This window comes from Nerophis lumbriciformis, linkage group LG19 (assembly GCF_033978685.3).
Source record: "Nerophis lumbriciformis linkage group LG19, RoL_Nlum_v2.1, whole genome shotgun sequence".
NCBI lineage: Eukaryota > Metazoa > Chordata > Actinopteri > Syngnathiformes > Syngnathidae > Nerophis > Nerophis lumbriciformis.
Window position 1 is genome coordinate 14,641,625 of NC_084566.2, and position 20,000 is coordinate 14,661,624.

General features: G+C 38.4%; 1 protein-coding gene across 3 annotated transcripts in view; it reads left to right on the forward strand.

Annotated features, from left to right (window-relative positions):
• The window catches only part of LOC133618806 (solute carrier family 22 member 23-like), a 134,423-nt gene that overhangs the window by 65,269 nt on the left and 49,154 nt on the right, over window positions 1-20,000 (forward strand). For all 3 annotated transcript variants that reach the window (XM_061979538.1, XM_061979536.2, XM_061979537.2), the window contains one exon: window positions 605-759. In XM_061979538.1, the coding sequence (XP_061835522.1) occupies window positions 645-759 (115 nt within the window). In that variant the 5' untranslated portion in view covers window positions 605-644. The remainder of the gene's footprint in view (window positions 1-604; window positions 760-20,000) is intronic.

A 20,000-nucleotide genomic window follows, 5' to 3' on the forward strand; every position in this document is an offset into this window, starting at 1 on the left:
TATATATATATATATATATATATATATATATATATATGTGTATATGTATATATGTGTGTGTGTGCATATATATATATATATATATATATAATATATATGTGTGTGTGTGTGTATATATATATGTATGCATGTATACATGTATGTACCGGTATACTATGTGTATATGTACATATATGTGTATATGTACATATATACTGTATGTGTATATGTATGTATCTGCATGTATATATGTATGTATATGTGTATACGTATATATATATATATATATATATATATATATATATATATATATATATATATATATATATATATATATATATATATATATATATATAAAAGTGTGTGTGTGTGTGTGTGTGTGTGTATATATAAATATTTATACTTACATTATTTATATAAATGTTGATGGATAAGCAGAATAGAACCACTCCCTTTGGTTCCATTGTTAGCTGACTTTTGCTGGCGCGTATTTACTTGTTAGAATGCATAAAAAAAGAAACATAAAGCATAGATGCTTGTTTTACATAAGGATTGTGAATGATTCCAAAAAAGTGCAGTTCCACTTTAAAGATTTTTACCATATATATTTTATCTGATTGTGTAGGTTTGGCCGCCACCCAGTGCTGATCATATCCGTGCTGTTCATGTTGGTGTTTGGCCTAACTGTGGCCTTCTCCGTCAACGTACCCATGTTCAGCACCCTGAGGTTCTTTGAAGGCTTTTGCTTGGCGGGCATCACGCTGTCGCTCTTCGTCCTGAGTAAGTGTTGAAATATGATCACTGACCATTTTGTTCAGCATTACTTAGTTTACTTTCTTGTATTGTGTGTGCATCCCATTCTGGTTCTGACTCAACATACTACATCTTACCAAGGCATGCTGGACAATTCTATGCATCCAACTTCATGGTAATAGTTTACGAAGGACCTCTGGTGTTTCCAGTGCACAAAACAAGGTCGATAAAGGCATTAGGGATGGCCTGGAATAGTCCAGTCCAGTATCGAGTGCAGTCCAGAATATAAATCCTGCAATATATGACAGTTTTTTTTTTACCCATTTTCTATAGTAAGCCAATATAAAGAGGACCTGTATGTGTTTGTTTAAGCTACTGTTTGTATGGGATTTGTGTTTCCATGCAGGTCGACCTGTATTTCTGATGCGTGACACTTGATATTTAGCCTGGAGACAATTCGTATTGACAAAACTCTGCGAGCTCTCTGAGTGTAGGAACGGTCATTCAATAACACATTACCGAGCGGGGGGAAAGAATCCATTTCTCTTTGACCTGGAGGCGTTTTCAGTTTTTAGCATTCGCCTAAAACTAGGAGTGTTGGACAGTGGTTGTAAACACATCTTGGCCAAATGACAATTAATGCACACGACAGAACACATGGTCTTCTTTTATCTGTTTCCACGTGTGTGTGTGTGCGTGTGCAGTAGCAATATAACACTAATCCTCTTCCTTTCTAGCTCATCAATCCCCTTGCAGTTAAGTCTCCCTCATGTTTAGTGCAACACTTAACCCTTTCAACGTCATCTTAAATAGACAGTGGAGATATTTCTGTACAATTTTCAGTTAATGGAGCAACATGGACAATTTTGAGTACCGTAAGTCTCAGAATAGTGTATTCAGTCCAGTTTCAGTTCATTTGGAACATGCATACGATACAAGGTAATGCATTACATATTTCCAGTTTCATTACAGCACGTCCGAAAAGGAGTAGGAAGACTTCAGACCTTATTTAATCCTACCCCTTTTCATATCATAACAGATTTATCCCATGTCCTTGTTCTCAGAACAGTGAATAAATGAATAATAAATAAACATACCATAAGTAAGTAAACAAAGATTAAAACATAAATATTCAATCTTCTGTGTACTTTTTGAACACTTGTAGTTTGAACAGTCTCTTAAACTGAATCATATTGGTGCTTTGTTTGATTTCCTTGCTTAATCCATTCCATAATTTAATTCCACATACTGATATACCAAAGGTTTTAAGTGCTGTACGTGCATACACATGTTTTAAATTAGATTTTCCTCTAAGGTTATATTTCTCCTCTTTTGTTGAGAGGAATTGTTGTACATTCTTGGCTAGCAGGTTATAGTTTGCTTTGTACATAATCTTAGCTGTTTGCAAATGCACCAAGTCGTTGAATTTCAATATTTTTGATTCAATAAATAAAGGTATGGTATGTTCTCTATATCCAACATTATGTATTATTCTAATTGATCTTTTTTGTAGCACCGTTAGTGAATGAAGCGCACATTTGTGGTTTTTTCTCCATATTTCTGCACAATAACTCCGATATGGTAACACTAGCGAGCAGTAGAGAATATGAAGTGATTTTTGGTCTAGAACAGATTTTGTTTTATTCATTATTGACGATTTCTTGCTACTTTGTCGTATATTTTTTACATGAGGTTTCCAGTTCTTTTCATCATCTATTATTATGAAATGTGTTTTCTTTTACCCTTTCAATATCTATTTGTGGTGGACTTTCCCTTCCCTTCTACTGTTACCAAATAACATTATTTTAGTTTTACTTAGATTCAAAGAGTCTGTTTTTGTCCAACCATCTTTTTATTTTGTTCATTTCTTCTTTTATTATTTGTATTAGACTTAGACTTCCTTTTTATTGTCATTCAAATTTTAACTTTACAGCACAGATAAGAACAACATTTCGTTACATAAGCTCATGGTAGTGCAGGATAAAAAAGCAATAAGGTGCATATATAAATAAATAAATATATATAAATAATATATAAATATATATAAAATAAATATATATAAATATATACAAATGAATGAATAGATTACTGTACAGATAAATATATTGCACTTTTTCACATGCGTCCACGTTTATGGATGTATGTTATATTGTCTTTTTTATTCCTGCGAGTTAATCCATTTTGGGGGGAGTTGAGGGGATAGTTTAATTGTGATGCGTCTTACGGCCTGAGGGAAGAAGCTGTTACAGAACCTGGAGGTTCTGCTTCGGAGGCTGCGGAACCTCTTTCTAGAGTCCAGCAGTAAAAACAGTCCTTGGTGGGGGTGGCAGGAGTCTTTGCAGATTTTCTGAGCCCTGGTCAGGCAGCGGCTTTTTGCGATCTTCTGGATAGGAGGAAGAGGAGTCCTGATGATCTTTTCCGCCGTCCTCACCACTCTCTAGAGAGACTTCTAGTCTGAGGCATTGCAGTAAGCTCTCTATAGTGCCTCTGTAGAATGTGGTGAGAATGGGGGGAGGGAGCTGTGCTCTTTTCATTCGACGCAAAAAGTGCATGCGCTGCTGAGCTCTTTTTACAAGAGCTCCGGTGTGTAGGGACCAGGTTATATTGTCAGTTATCTGCACCCCCAGGAACTTGGTGCTGCTTACTATCTCCACCGCTGTGCCGTTGATGTAGAGTGGAGCGTGGCTGGACTGGTGCTTCCTGAAGTCAACGATGATCTCCTTGGTCTTGTTGACATTCAGGACCAGGTTGTTGGTTCTGCACCAGTCAACCAGATGTTTCACCTCTTCCCTGTAGTCCATGTCGTTGTTGTCACGGATGAGACCCACTACTGTCGTGTTGTTTGCACACTTCACAAAGTAGCTTCTGTGTGTTCTCTCCTGAACAAAACAGTTGTATCATCTCCTAGTAATACTAACTTTAAGTCATTTGTAACTTTACAAATGTTGTTTAAATAAAGATTGAACAATTTTGGTCTTAGTATTGATCCCTGAGGTACGCCACAAGATATTTTCAGCTCTGGACAAGTGTGTTCGCCTAGCTTCACAAATTGCTTCCTGTTGTTTAAGTAGCTTCTTACACAGTTCAAGACCACAACCCTCTGATTCCATACCGTTCTAATTTGTTTATTATAATATTTTGTTTGATTCAAATGCTTTTGTTAAATCCATAAACACTGCAGCAGCACATTTTTTTTTACTATCTATTGGATTTATGATATCTTTCGTTATTTCGATTAATACTATTGATGTTGAAATATTGGCTCTGTATCCGTATTGGTTGTCTGTGAGTGTTTTATTTTTATTATGAATTTGTCCATTCTGTTAAATTGTTTTTCAATAATTTTAGAAAAGTGTGGTAGTGGAGAAACAGGTCTGTAGTTTGTAAACTGGTCTTTGTCTCCATTCTTATAAATTGGTACAACTTTTTCTATTTTCATTTTATCTGGGAGTTTGCCTGTTTGAAATGATAGGTTGCTGATGTTAAAGGTCCTGAAATCTCTTCAATAACCTATTTTATTGTTTACATATCAATTCCGTTACAATAGGTTGAGGTCTTGGTTTTACATATCGATTATTTTCATGTTTTCAAAATGTAGTCTTGATGCTGGAATTTACAATGTATTTAATTTCTTTACTGGTTTTAGTAACCTCTACTGGAAACACACCATTTGATATGTCTGTAGCTTTAATAGAAATGTGATGCTTTTCAGAATCACATCAGGCTTACGTCTTTGAAATTGTTTCCTTTCAAACTGTTACCAAAACCTTTCTTCTTTGAAGTCAGAATAATTAAAAATGATGACTGCAAATTACACTCCTCTTGCTCGGTCCATCCCATTTTGCAGAGGTCCATACTTTCCTCATAATCCCATCATTTAGAAATATATGCAGACTGACCCCTTCTTTAGTTGTATTGCTACAACCTGCAACAAGGCAGACATATTTGATCATTCCTTTCAATTTCTGCATGTACATTTTGTGACTCAGGATGAAGATGGTACCAAGACACAGACGAGGCGATATGAACTTGCCTCAAGTCTTCTGTAGGTGACGTCAGCAGGCTGATGCAGAACCCGTGCTAAAATTCTTTTGAAAACAAGCCTAAAATCGCTACTATATTTTGGGGAAAATTTTACCTGTAGACATCTTTTTAGGTCAAGAACTATAAAATTATGTCAGCATTACCGGGGCTCTTTAACTAGCTATGTTATATAGCTATGTAAGCTACAGTGCTAACATTACAATCACATTTTAACAGTAACATCATGCTAGATTAGCTTGTTTGCTGAATACAAAATGATAAAAATGACAACTACCTCTTGCGGAGCTGACTAACTGATTTGTGTAGCAAAGCCGGTTTCTTGCAGCACTGTCCATCATGAATAGTTTTTCCTTATTGATGTCATTGAAACCCTGATTTAGGTATGGACCATATGGCCTAAAAGCCATTTGGTGAGTATATATTAAAGCATTTTGCGATAACAAAATACATCACAATATAATAGAACCATTTCAAAAGAATTTCCAAAGGGTCCTAATTTGGCTGCTGACATATGCAGCAACCTATTGCAGCAAGTACTCATTCTTCTGTTGTTTCGATACTTTACATTAGTTTTGGGCAATACCACACATTTGGATATTGATACAATACCAAGTAGTTACAGGGGCAATATTGGTCATACCAGTGCTGACACGTCACATTTTCACCATCTTTGAATGATTACATTTTTTGTTCACAATTATAATTGGACGAAAACACGGCGACACAACAATGTCAATTAAACATTTAAATTATTCGCTTATTCCCTTTTCCTACATACATTTTGAACAAAATAAAGTCAATAGTGAAACATAACTAAACAAAAAAAAAGTTTTGCCTTGAAAGTCCTATTGTGTCCAGAGACTTATTTTCTGAGTTTGTAAACAATAACAAAAATGACCCAAAAATATTTTGTGATAATAAAGCTATCAATCTGATCACTGAAGTATCGATCATATACTGATACCATACTTATAGTATCTTTACTGTTTGTATCGATGCGTCCATCATTGTTTAAATTTAAGAGCTCAGCTTAGCGATTAGCATTGCTTCTTGCATTCTCCTATGTTGTGTAGTGTAGCATGTTTAGCTATACCTAGTTCTCCAGTAATAATTATCTTTGTAAGAAACATATCGTATTTTTCGGACCAAAGGGCGCACCGGATTAAAAGGCGCACTGCCAATGAGCGGGTCTATTCAGTTCTATTTTCATGCAAAAGGCGCACCGGATTATAAGGTGCATTAAAGGGGTCATATTATGATTTTTTTCTAAATGTAAAACACTTCTTTGTGGTCTACATAACATGTAGGGGTGTGGGAAAAAAATCGATTCGAATTCGAATCGCGATTCTCACGTTGTGCGATTCAGAATCGATTCTCATTTTTAATTTTTTTTTTTTTTTTAATTGATTTTTTTATTAATCAATCCAACAAAACAATACACAGCAATACCATAACAATGCAATCCAATTCCAAAACCAAACCCGACCTAGCAACACTCAGAACTGCAATAAACAGAGCAATTGAGAGGAGACACAAACACAACACAGAACAAACCAAAAGTAGTGAAACAAAAATGAATATTATCAACAACTGTATCAATATAAGTTACAATTTCAACATAGCAGTGATTAAAAATCCCTCATTGACATTATCATTAGACATTTATAAAAGAAAAAAAGAACAATAGTGTCACAGTGGCTTTCATTTGCATTGCATCTCATAAGCTTGACAACACACTGTGTCCAATATTTTCACAAAGATAAAATAAGTCATATTTTTGGTTCATTTAGTAGTTAAAACAAATTGACATTATTGCAATCAGTTGATAAAACATTGTCCTTTACAATTATAAAAGCTTTTTACAAAAATCTACTACTCTGCTTGCATGTCAGCAGACTGGGGTAGATCCTGCTGAAATTCTATGTATTGAATGAATAGAGAATCGTTTTGAATCGGGAAAAAAAATCGTTTTTGAATCGAGAATCGTGTTGAATTGAAAAAAAATAAATCGATTTTTAATCGAATCATGACCCCAAGAATCGATTTTGAATCGAATCGTGGGACACCCAAAGATTCACAGCCCTAATAACATGTAATGGTGGTTCTTTGGTCAAAATGTTGTATAGATGATGTTTTACAGATCATCTTCAAGTCGCTTTCTGACAGTCGCTTCAGGATGCGCCGTTTTGTGGGCGGTCTTATTTACGTAGCTCACCTTCTGCAGCGTCTTCTCCCCGTCATCTTTGTTGTAGCGGTGTAGCGTGCAAGGACGGGTGTGGAAGAAGTGTCAAAAGATGGAGCTAATTGTTTTAATGACATTCAGACTTTACTTAAATCAATAATGGAGCAGCATCTTCTCATCCGTGGCTCACTAGTGCAACATCAACGCCGGAAATGTGTCCCGTGAAAAACTGTCCGACCGGAACCCTCTAATAACTAAAGTTCCGTGGGTGAATTATGTAAACTCACTACATTTTTAGTAGCGCTAAACAGATGCTTACTGGCGTCATCTTGCAGTTTACACGCATGTCTTATGTATGACAGCCATCTACTAGTCACACTTATCATTTCACCATGTACCAAATAAAATTGCTTTGAAGTCGGTAAGCACAACCAGAATAATGTCGTACATTAGGCGCACCGGGTTATAAGGCGCACTGTCGATTTTTGAAAATATGAAAAGATTTTAAGTGCGCCTAATAGTCCAAAAAATACGGTAATATTTTAAACAAAATAAATTCAATAGTGAAACCTAACTAAACAAAAAAATGTCTGAAAATAATTTAGGTTTTGCCTTGAAAGTCCTCTTGTGTCCAGAGACTTATTTCTTGAGTTTGTAAACAATAACAAAAATGACAAAAAAAGATTTTGTGATAATAAAGTTATAGATCTGATCACTGAAGTATACCTAGTATCTTTACTGTTTGTATTTCCCGATTCAAAACGATTCTCTATTCATTCAATACATAGAATTTCAGCAGGATCTACCCCAGTCTGCTGACATGCAAGCAGAGTAGTAGATTTTTGTAAAAAGCTTTTATAATTGTAAAGGACAATGTTTTATCAACTGATTGCAATAATGTATCATCATTGTTTGAATTCATGAGCCCTAGCTTAGCGATTAGTATGGCTTCTTGCATTCTCCTACATTGTGTAGTGTAGCATGTTTAGCTATACCTAGTCCTCCAGTGATAATGATCCTTGTAAGAAACGTACTTTATTTGCTGCCATGGACGTAACGATTGGTGAGTTGATTCCACTGTGGTGGGACACTAGCCGTGCTAGCAAAAATGCTACATTATGTTGAGGACATTTGTTTTTGTTTTTTTGTCGTTTCAAAATTGCTGAACACCGCTAGAATGTTACAACATGCATTATCACAATATAGAGATAGAATCAAAATCTCAAATGTATATATTTTTTTATTGTCTATATCATGCAGCCCTCCCCTGATGATAGATTTTACTCACGTTTGGTGCTTATAAACAGGATCTAGGAACACAAATTACTGTTATAACATCCTTAAGACATCCATTTGGAATGATAGGACACATTTGAACACATTCGTGGTAAACGAGCGCAGGATAATTTGCTTCCAGCCACTAGCCTTTCTGCCAGAGTGGCCTGTGGTATCACAGCTTTAGAGCAGGGCCAAACTTGGCTGATGCGATGTGACATTTGTGGAGCTACTGACGCTATCTGCCACACAGGGAGAGGGGGGAATAAAGCGGATAAGAAAGAATGAAAGAAGAATAGAGGCAACATAGGGGGCCATTGAACAGTGTGACTGTGGAGAACAGAAATAGACGACAACGTTTTTCGCCCATGATTTGCAAGGAATTTGCATTTGCTTAAGTGATTTGCACTTGCACGGATTAGTGTTTGCTCCAAGTAAACAGCAATAAAAAAAAAAAGGAAAATACTTTAGAATGTCATCTGGTGCATGTTGTTTTTGGTTTCTTTACCCATAGGCGTGTGCTAGCCTTGTTAGCAGGCACTCACCATGTAGTCATTGGATACACCTGTACGAGCTATTCAGGTTATATTAGGTGTACCTTATATTGTGGCTCTTGGGTGTACAGTATGTGCATCATGCCTCTGTTGAGACCCACCATCAGCGTGCATCCACCTGGGGACCACGAGACGGCCCCAAGCTTTTCAGTTAGCACCCATGACGCCATCCAACTTTTCCTCCAACCATACGCAAATAAAAACATCTGTATTTGTACTTACATTTTTTTTATTTTGAACTGGCAGAAAAGCAGATATGTTTCTTATGTGCTCTGTCAGATTAAAAGACAAAATCAAATACCGTATTTTCTGAACTATAAGGCGCACTTAAAATCATTTTTCCCCCCTCAAATCTCGACAGTGCGCCTTATAACCCGGTGCGCCTAATGTGCGGAATAATTCTGGTTTTGCTTACCGACCTCGAAGCAATTTTATTTGGTGCATGGTGTAATGATAAGTGTGACCAGTAGATGGCAGTCAAACATAAGCGAGAAGTCTAAACTGCACTATGATGGCAATATGACTCAAGTAAACAACACCAATATTTTATATGTTCCATTTGAAAATATAGAACATTACACACGGCGCTCAAAAATCTATCAAAATGTTTTAGTACGACTTTGGTAAGCTATGAAGCCACACCGCTTGATGGATTGTACTGTGCTTCAACATACAAGTATTATTATGGTGTGTGTATAAGGTAAGACATATTATCTGACGTTTTGTTTTGCAATATTATGCAAAAGCAACTTTTCTTACCTTCTGGTACCTGCTCATCTGTATTTGGGATCTGCATAAGTCCTGAAAATGTGCGCGCATCCGCCTTTGTAGTCCGTGCTGACACCGTAGTCGATAAGCTTCTTCTTTTTCTCTATCTTCTTGTTATGGGACATTCATCCTCCGCTGTTGCCATTTTTAATATAAAGTAATGTAAAGTTCTTACTTATATCTGTCAGTAAACTCGCCATAAAAGCGCTAAAACATACCGGTGTAGTGAGTTTACATTATTCACCCAAGGAACTTTAGTTATTAGAGAGTTCCGGTCGGACGGTTTTTCACGGGACACATTTCCGGCGTTGTTACTGCACTAGTGAGCCACTGATGAGAAGATGCTGCTCTGTTATTGGTTTAAGTAAAGTCTGAATGTCATTAAAACAGTTAGCTCCGTCTTTTGACACTTCTTCCACCCCCGTCCTTGCACGCTACACCGCTACAACAAAGATGACGGGGAAAAAACGCTGTTGAAGGTGAGCCGCGTAAATAAGACCGCCCACAAAACGGCGCATCCTGAAGCGACTGTCAGAAAGCGACTTGAAGATGATCTGTAAAACGTAATCAGAATCAGAATCACAATAGTTGTTATTGCCATTGTTTGAGAACGGGTTCACAAACTAGGAATTTTTCTTGGTGCAATCGTGCAACATAAAACACAGAATAGGTCTATTAGAATCTATCTAGAACATTGGTTCTTAACCTGGGTTCGATCGAACCCTAGGGGTTCGGTGAGTCGGGCTCAGGGGTTCGGCCGACGCCAAAACACACCCGACTCATCGTGTAAATAAAAACTTCTCCCTATTGGCGTATTAAGGATACGGCAACAGCAGAAGTTACACTGATTTGCAGGTGTGTAATTTGTTGTGAGTTTATGCACTGTGTTGGTTTTGTTCTTTGAACAAAGTGATGTTCATGCACGGTTCATTCTGTGCACCGGTAAAAAAACATGGTAACACTTGAGTATGGGGAACATATTTACCATTAATTAGTTGCTTATTAACATGCAAATTAGTAACATATTGGCTCTTAACTAGTCATTATTAAGTACTTATTAATGACTTATTCGGCATGGGCTTGTTATAACCCTTATCCTGACCCTAAACCTCTAACCCTAACCAAATGACTCTAAATTAAGTCTTTGTTACTTAGAATATGTTCCCCTAGTGTTCTAAAAAAACTCTAAATTAAGTCTCTGTTACTTAGAATATGTTCCCCATACTAAAGTGTTCCAAAAACATATAACTTTGTCTTGAATTTGAAAAAAACAACATTTTATTTTTCACTAAAGAAGGGTTCGGTAATGCGCATATAAAACTGGTGGGGTTCGGTACCTCCAACAAGGTTAAGAACCACTGATCTAGAATAATCTATGCAACATTTTCACCAAAGAACCACCATTACATTAAAGTTAAAGTTAAAGTACCAATGATTGTCACCAGTGTTGGGTTAGTTACTGAAAACCAGTAACTAGTTACAGTTACTAGTTACTTTATTTAAAAAGTAACTCAGTTACTTACACCAAAAAGTAATGCGTTACTGTGAAAAGTAACTATTTAGTTACTTCTTTCCCCCCCCCTTTTTTTTTAAGGCTCCCATTAATGTCTTTTAGCCTTCATTTCAGTACTGTTATCGCACTGGAGAATAATACAATCTGTTGATCAACTTGACATGCATTTGCATCACTGAACTCTGCTAAGCAATGTGGTCTACATACAACACACAAAGACAAAGATATGTTTCAAAGGGCCAATTTATTTCAGGCCAGAACAAATTGACAAAACTATTTTATATAGCTGCAACATAATGGCACTTTAACTTTAACTTTAAGTAGATAGGATCTTTGATCCTAGACACAACTTACATTTAACTATAATGTTCTTTTCTTTGTGCTCGACAAAAGAAAAGTAGTGAGAATGTTAAGACACTCGACTTCTGGCTTCACCATGATGTCATGTTAGTTGTTATGTGAGTAGCGTATGTGTGTGTGTGTGTGTGTGTGGCCCTTTAAGATATGACAGCATGTGAGGTGAGTGACTTTAGTGAGTGAGTGGGCGAGAGAGATGAGGGAGCGGAAACAGTGAGTGCGTGCAGGTGCTCTAGCTTGGTGGATGGCTGCGTTCAATAAAGTCACAAAGTTGCAACAAACCGCCGGCCTCGTCATTCACCCTCAGCTGTAAAGACCCACTTCCGGGTAAAGTGAAGGTTGTTAGCCCCGAAGTACATAGGCCCTGGAGGAACGTCTCCCTGCGCCCCTCAACTACGGTCTGGGAGCCCCCCCCCCCCTGCCCCCACCCACACAAAGCACGCCTCTTCTTTTCCACCGCAGCGCTGCAATAAAACACACTCAGATCTTTTGTTTCTAGCCGATACTACATAAAAAATAACGCAGTAACGCATCATGTAGTAACGGTAACTGAGTTACTGAATATAAAAAATAACGCGTTAGATTACTAGTTACCGCCGAAACTAACGGCATTACAGTAACGCGTTAGTCCCAACACTGATTGTCACACACACTAGGTGTGGTGAAATTTGTCCTCTGCATTTGACCCATCCCCTTGATCACCCCCTGGGAGGTGAGGGGAGCAGTGGGCAGCAGCAGTGCCGCGCCCGGTGATTTAACCCCAAATTCCAACCCTTGATGCTGAGTGCCAAGCAGGGAGGTAATGGGTCCCATTTTTATAGTCTTTGGTATGACTCGGCCGGGGTTTGAACTCACAACCTACTGATCTCAGGGCGGACACTCTAACCACTAGGCCACTGAGTAGGTGGGTACATGTAATGTAGACCACAAGGAAGTGTTTTACATTATAAAAAATAAATAAATAAATATGACCCCTTTAATGTACCTTACAATCCGGTGCCTCTTTTGTTTGAAAAAAAAAACCTGAATAGACCCGCTCATCGGCAGTGCGCCTTATAATCCGGTGCGCCCTATGGTCCAGAAAATACGGTATGTGGTTCTACTTAAATCTCTTCACCCCGTCCTCATGCTAATGCAGGTCACGTTGCTACCAGGTGTGACAAACACACGCTGCATGCGGAGTCATGTCAACTGACTGGGTTTTGAAGATGAGGCTGGCAGGTGTGTCTGGGTTTTGGTTCCCTGGGCCGTGCTGGCTTTTTCCGAATGAGAGATTACAAAAATAAAAGCATTGAGACACAGTTAAGGCTTTAAGCACAATTCAGAGTTTTAAATAGGGCTTGCTTGGTTCGTTAATTCACCGTAGTACACTTGTGTATGTGACGTTCACGCACAGTTCTCGCTCATTTTCTGTGTCTGAATCAGCAAGTCTGTGCTCTTCATGTGTTGGAGCGCGTGAGGACCGCAGAAAAACGGAGACAGATGAGGTCATGCAGTCGCGAAGCATGAATGCGTCACACTTTTTCCTTTTTTTTTTTTTTAAACACCGCTGGTAAACTGATGACATTCATTTATTTTATTTTTTGTCTTATCTACTCACAAACTGTGCATATTGTCTGCTAGTTGATGTATAAAAAAGCCACTTGATTTAACCTGAATGCAGTAAGATTTTAGAAGTTTCATCAGGTAGCTTTGGGCCTTCTTGTCCCCCTAATGAGGTGTTTTTGGTTTAATTCCCTACTGCTAACACAAATACTCATCCCCCACACCATGTGTGTTTATCTGTGCAAATAGCTTCCTTTGTGTTTGTTGGTTTAGTGCAGACAGGTGTGTATTTCATATATTGCCCTTGTGTGTAGTGTACACACACTGACTTGGCTTGAGAGGGGAACAATATAAGTATCATATGTTCACATTTTGTGTGTTCATAACAGTGCACAAGTTGTATGATGCATCTGTTATTTTGAAATAAAAGGAGCATTATTACTGCCTTCAGTCCAAATCAACTTTATTTTTACCAGCCATACCAGCTCTTGTACACGCAGAGGTTGCCTATAAAACATATTTTTAAAAATAGATTCTTGAAAGTTGTGAATCGATTCCAAAAGTCGTAATAAATAATTGCAATTCGGCTGTAAATAGATTTTTTTTCGTCAACATTCCTAATGTGTATGCTAGCAGTCCCGCCTCCACCCACAGAGACAAAGAAAATGGGTGGCTGACAAGAGGGTTAATTTTGTTTACTTCATTTTGCTGTAGAGCAATAGCAATATTATGCGCACATAGAAAACTTACAATCTTCAAACCAGATTTGTTAAAAGAGAAAGTAATTATAAACTAAAAGGAACTGAGCTCTTTAATAAGTCACAAATTAGAACAGGGAAAATGGGACAAAAGCTTTTCAATCAAAGGTGTTCGTTTATGGAACAATCTTGACAGTGGAACAAAACAATGTAAATTTCCTACTGTGTTCATAAATGATGAAAATATATGATTTTGAGTAAATTATTGTTTCCACGTTTAGTTTTTTTGTTGTGTGTAATGAAATATGTATGTTATCAATAAAGGAAGAAATGCCTTAACAGTCATTTGAGTTGGACAACAAACTGTAGGACAGATATAAGTTTTACTTCTTAATGCTCATTTTCATTGATGATTTATTTTAATGTTATGTACATTTTTTTTCGTTTGACTTTAAATAAATGAAAAAAAAACATAGCTTAAAATGTTAGGGCCGTATTCTGATGAACATTTCAGAAAATGTCAGAAATTATTACCGTTTTTTTCCGAACTATAGACACACTGCTTCTCAGTGGCCTAGTGGTTAGAGTGTCCGCCCTGAGATCGGTAGGTTGTGAGTTCAAAGTCCGGCCGAGTCATACCAAAGACTATAAAAATGGGACCCATTACCTCCCTGCTTGGCACTCAGTATCAAGGGTTGGAATTGGGGGTTAAATCACCAAAAATTATTCCCGGGCGCAGCACCGCTGCTGCCCACTGCTGCCCACTGCTCCACTCACCTCCCAGGGGGGTGAATAAGGGGATGGGTTAAATGCAGAGGACACATTTCACCACACCTAGTGTGTGTGTGACAATCATTGGTACTTTAGTTCTGTTATTTTAGCCAGCACCTACTAAATTTTAGAAGAAGAAAAATATTTTCTATATATTGGCCGCACCGGACTATAAGCCGCAGATATATAAACAGTTTGTAAATGTTTATTTAGATACCTTAATTGTTTCCAAAATGTCTGTAACACGGCAGTAAAACGGCTGATCAAACAAAACAGAAGTCCTTGTCATGGACCCACTGGCTGCGGAAGCAAGCTTTTCAATCAGTTAAACAGACTCATTAGCTCCATCAATAACCTAATTCCGCTATCTCAAAAAGTTATGGCCGGATCCTTTAGGAAATGTTAGAAATGTTGACTAGTATATTGTCTATTGTCTTGCTGTAAAGTATGCACCTAGAGTACTTGCTTGCTCAGTGAATGTGTACTTGTCTATTTGTTGTATGTTTAGAGAGCTAAAAACTGCCGAAGACAAATTCCTTGTATATGCAAGTATACTTGGCCAAATAAACCTGATTCTTATTCTGAAATAATGAAATTTATGATTTTATATTTTGGGGGTGATCCGGATCACCGTTTGTATTCAGGATTTTTTTTAAAGGCTTCTTTACTATTGAGAGATATGACCTGGTGGAGGTCTGGTTTTCAGGTTGTATTTATTTCAATAAATAAATGATACAGATTGCTATACTGCATTGAATTACTCTAAATACATTTTGGAAAGTATTCTTATTATACCCCCAAATTACTAGGTAATTCCCATAAATGACAATGTATTCCAAAATCCTAAACAAAACATGAAACGTTTCTAGAAATGTGTAGCTATTACATTATAATTGCTTAATACGGTAAATGTATTAAAAATGTTGTCAGTTACATGAAAAGTGCACTACTTGGCTGTAATCATGACAACGTGGTGTCGTCAAAGGGAAATGGACAGACAGTACATTCACAGGAGTTCAGAACATCCACAATAAAATGATAATTAAAATATAAAATTTTCAGCATGGTCAATCATGGAAATACAGTAAGATAATATTGTATTGACACTAGGGCTGGGCGATATGGCCTTTTATCAATATCTCAATATTTTTAGGCCATGTCACGATACACGATATATATCTTGATATTTTGCCTTAGCTTTGAATGAACACTTGATGCATATAATCACACCAGTATGATGATTCTATGTATCTGAATTAAAACATTCTTGTTCATACTGCATTAATATATGCTAGTTTTAAACTTTCATGCAGAGAAGGGAAATCACAACTACCGTATTTTCCGCACTATAAGGCGCACCGGATTATTAGCCGCACCTTCTATGAATTACATATTTCATAATTTTGTCCACCAATAAGCCGCCCCGGACTAAAAGCCGCGCCTACGCTGCGCTAAAGTGAATGTCAAAAAAACGCTGCGCTAAAGTGAATGTCAAAAAAACAGTCAGATAGTTCAGTCAAACTTTAATAATATATTGAAAACCAGCGTTCTAACAACTCTGTCCCAAAATGTACGCAAATGTGCAATCACAAACATAGTAAAATTCAAAATGGTGTAGAGCAATAAATAGCAACATAATGTTGCTCGAACGTTAATGTCACAACACACAAAATAAACATAGCGCTCACCTTCTGAAGTTATTCTTCATTCGTAAATCCTTCGAATTCTTCGTCTTCGGTGTCCGAATTGAAAAGTTGCGGAAGCGTGGGATCCAAAAATGGCCGGCTCCGCCTCGTAGAAGTCATCGGATTCAGTGTCGCTGTTGTTGTGCAGCAGTTCTGTGAATCCTGCCTTCCGGAAAGCTCGGACCACAGTTGTGACCGAAACTATCTGCCCAGGCATTTACGATCCACTGGCAGATGTTGGCGTATGTCGACCGGCGCTATCTGCCCGTCTTAGTGAAGGTGTGTTCGCCTTCGGAGCTGTGTGAAAAAAGCCACCCGGCCTCTTCGCGTAAACTTCCCTTAACCACTCGCTCATCTTTTCTTCATCCATCCATCCCTTCGAGTTAGCTTTTATGATGACGCCGGCTGGAAAGGTCTCTTTTGGATGGGTGGAAGTTAGCATGGCAAGCTAGAACCACAGTGAAGGATGACTCCTCATTCTCTGTGGTGCGAATATTCACCGTACGTGCTCCCGTTCCACAGTGCAGTTCACAGGAATATCAGTTGCTGTGAAATACGGTAGTAATCCGTGTGCGGATGGAGAGATTGCGTCTTTTTATGAACCGGATCCTTGTCCTTTGTAGGAGCCATTTTGTGGTCTTTACAGATGTAAACAGGAAATGAAACGTACGGTGATATCCGCGCGTTTTTTCTTCTTCTTCCGGGGGCGGGTGAAGCGCTTCCTGTTCTATGGGGGCGGGTGAAGCGCTTCCTGTTCTATGGGGGCGGGTGCTTTCCTTGGCGGTTGCTTGCGTAGAAGAAGAAGCGCTTCCTGTTCTACCGGGAAAAAAGATGGCGGCTGTTTACCGAAGTTGCGAGACCGAAACTTTATGAAAATGAATCGTAATAAAGCGCACCGGGTTATTAGGCGCACTGTCAGCTTTTGAGAAAAATTGTGGTTTTTAGGTGCGCCTTATAGTGCGGAAAATACGGTAAGTCAATTTATCAAAACTGTATCTTTTAAGTAGTGGCACAAACATTCATGTCATTTCCAAAACAGAAAGTGCAAGATTGTCAGAGACATTTTAAAACAAGCTATTAGTGCACTTTTGTGCATGATGTCACTAAGATGACTTATCAAAACAACACTAAATTAAAGTGCAATTTTTGTACAGAACGCCACTACAATAGTTTTTAACAAATAAAGTGCACTTTTTAACAAATAAAGTGCACTTTTGTGCATGATGTCACACAAGATATTTCAATAACTGTCAAATAAAAATGAGCTGTATAATAGGACATCAAATAGTGTATGTCCTTCGCTATGTGATAGGTTACTGCGGACGTTATCTCCTTCTGTTGACTATTTTTTTCATACGGTGTTGATGTGGAAATGGTTGCTTGGGCATTTTGTTGGTGTGGCACCGACCGGAGATGTTGACATGCGGAGTTTCAAGCACTCTTCATTCTCTAGCGGGTGACTTTTCAAATGATGCTACAAATTAGCAGTAATGCTACTTTTTGTAGCAACACCTTTGCCGAATACTTGACATATTACGGTTGTCAGTTCAACATCTTCGCGCTTGAAGCCAAACCACCGCCAGACGATGGACTCCCTGCTGTTTTTCTTGGGAATTAATTCTTCCTTCATTTGTTACCAGATTCGCACCTTCTTTCTCTCGTATTACCACTCGCACCACTCCGCTAGCATGACAGCTAATGTTACCAATGCCGCTACCTCTCTGCTCGGCGAGAGTATGACGTTGCACGCGTGACAGTATGTGACGTATGTAAGAAGGTATGTCTCTGTGAGAAGGAGAGACAAGAAAGAGTGATAAAAGCCTGTAGTGTAATGCCCGCAGCTAAAAGCAACTGCGTGAAAATGTATACTCGAATATATCGATATAGTCATTTTCTATATTGCAGAGACAAACCCGCGATATATCGAGTATATTCGATATATCGCCCAGCCCTAATTGACATGTGTATCAATTGGTCTTGCCTGACTGAAGGCAGACAGTTTTGTTTTCCATATAGTGTGGTGCTATCAGAAGGTTTTCAAGTATCTTTCATCTCCCCACTATACAGTTTGACCTGTCCTTGCCCTCCCTCCTACAATCTGCTCTCCAGATAAATGAGCTAAGTTGTATCCATGTTGGAGTTATCTTCCGTGCACGCTCAGCACAACTTCTTCAGCTCTGAATCTGCTTTAGTCCGGCTGTCTGCACCTACTTAAAGAAATTGTCGATTGTCATGTAATATTTTCAGAGGGGGTTGTTTATGAGTGTGTGACGTAACCTCAAGCTATCTGACGAATTCCCGAGTGAAGTCCAGTGTTTGACCAAATCGGCGCGGGCGACCTTTGTTGGTAGATTGCAAAAAAGGAAGAAATTCAGGCGTGTTTGTTCTCGAGCTGACTGAAACTGTGAACAGAAGAAATACATAGTCACTGCGTTCAGGTTGCAATCAAACGGCACTGAATACAACTATAAAAAAGCAGTGGCAGCTCGCCCTCTATACCAGCTAGCATTTAGCATCGATCGCGAGCTAGCTAGTTTGGCATCGTCACCCGTGGGCGTGTTGATCTAAGCGAGGCTCTTATAAACATGATCGCAAATTTTGTGAAAGCTTAACATGAAGGATGGAAGACAGCAATGATTTTATGAGTCACTTTAATAACATCCAGGCCGAAAACCAACATTGAATGCCCGTGACCTTGGATCCCTCAGGCGGTACTGCATGAAAAAGCGACATCAGTGTGTAAAGGATATCACCACATGGGCTCAGGAACACTTCAGAAAACCACTGTCAGTAACTACAGTTTGTCGCTACATCTGTAAGTGCAAGTTAAAACTATATTTTGCAAAGCGAAAGCCATTTATCAACAACACCCAGAAACGCAGTCGGCTCGGCTGGGCTCGAGCTCATCTAAGATGGACTGACGCCAAGTGTAAAAGGGTTCTGTGGTCTGACGAGTCCACATTTCAACTTGTTTTTGGAAACTGTGGCCGTCGTGTCCTCCAGAACAAAGAGGAAAATAACCACAAGGTTTGCCCTAGGCGCAAAGTTCAAAAGCCAGTATCTGTAATGGGACGGGGGTGTATTAGTGCCCAAGGCATGGGTAACTTACACATCTGTGAAGGCACCATTAATGCTGAAAGGTACATACAGGTTTTGGAGCAACATGTTGCCATCCAAGCAACGTTATCATGGACGCCCCTGCTTATTTCAGCAAGACAATGTCAATCCACGTGTTACAACAGCGTGGCTTCATAGTAAAAGAGTGCGGGTACTAGGCTGGCCTGCCTGTAGTCCAGACCTGTCCCCCATTGAAAATCTGTGGCGCAATATGAAGCGTAAAATACCACAATGGAGACTTCGGACTGTTTAACAACTTAAGCTGGTCTCCTCAGTTCCCAAACGTTTACTGAGTGTTGTTAAAAGAAAAGGCCATGTAACACAGTGGTAAACATGTGTTGCTGTTATTAAATTCTAAGTTAATGATTATTTGCAAAAAAATAAAATGTTCTCAGTTCAAACGTTAAGTATCTTGTCTTTGCAGTCTATTCAATTGAATATAACTTGAAAAGGATTTGCAAATTATTGTGTTCGGTTTTTATTTACCATTTACACAATGTGCCAACTTCACTGGTTTTGTGTTTTGTATTATAATACAGATTAGGGATGTTCCGATCTGGGTTTTATGCTGACGATTCCGATACCGACAATCCATGAGTGAGATTGTCAGATAGCAATCATAGGTATTAACTGTAAATATTAAAATTTTTTCATGATTAGTGCAATATTAGCACGCTATTTAAACTAGTTCCTTGTTCTCTTTTATTACGATATGTACGATTTATACGATTGTGTGATCAAAACAGTCAATAGAACACA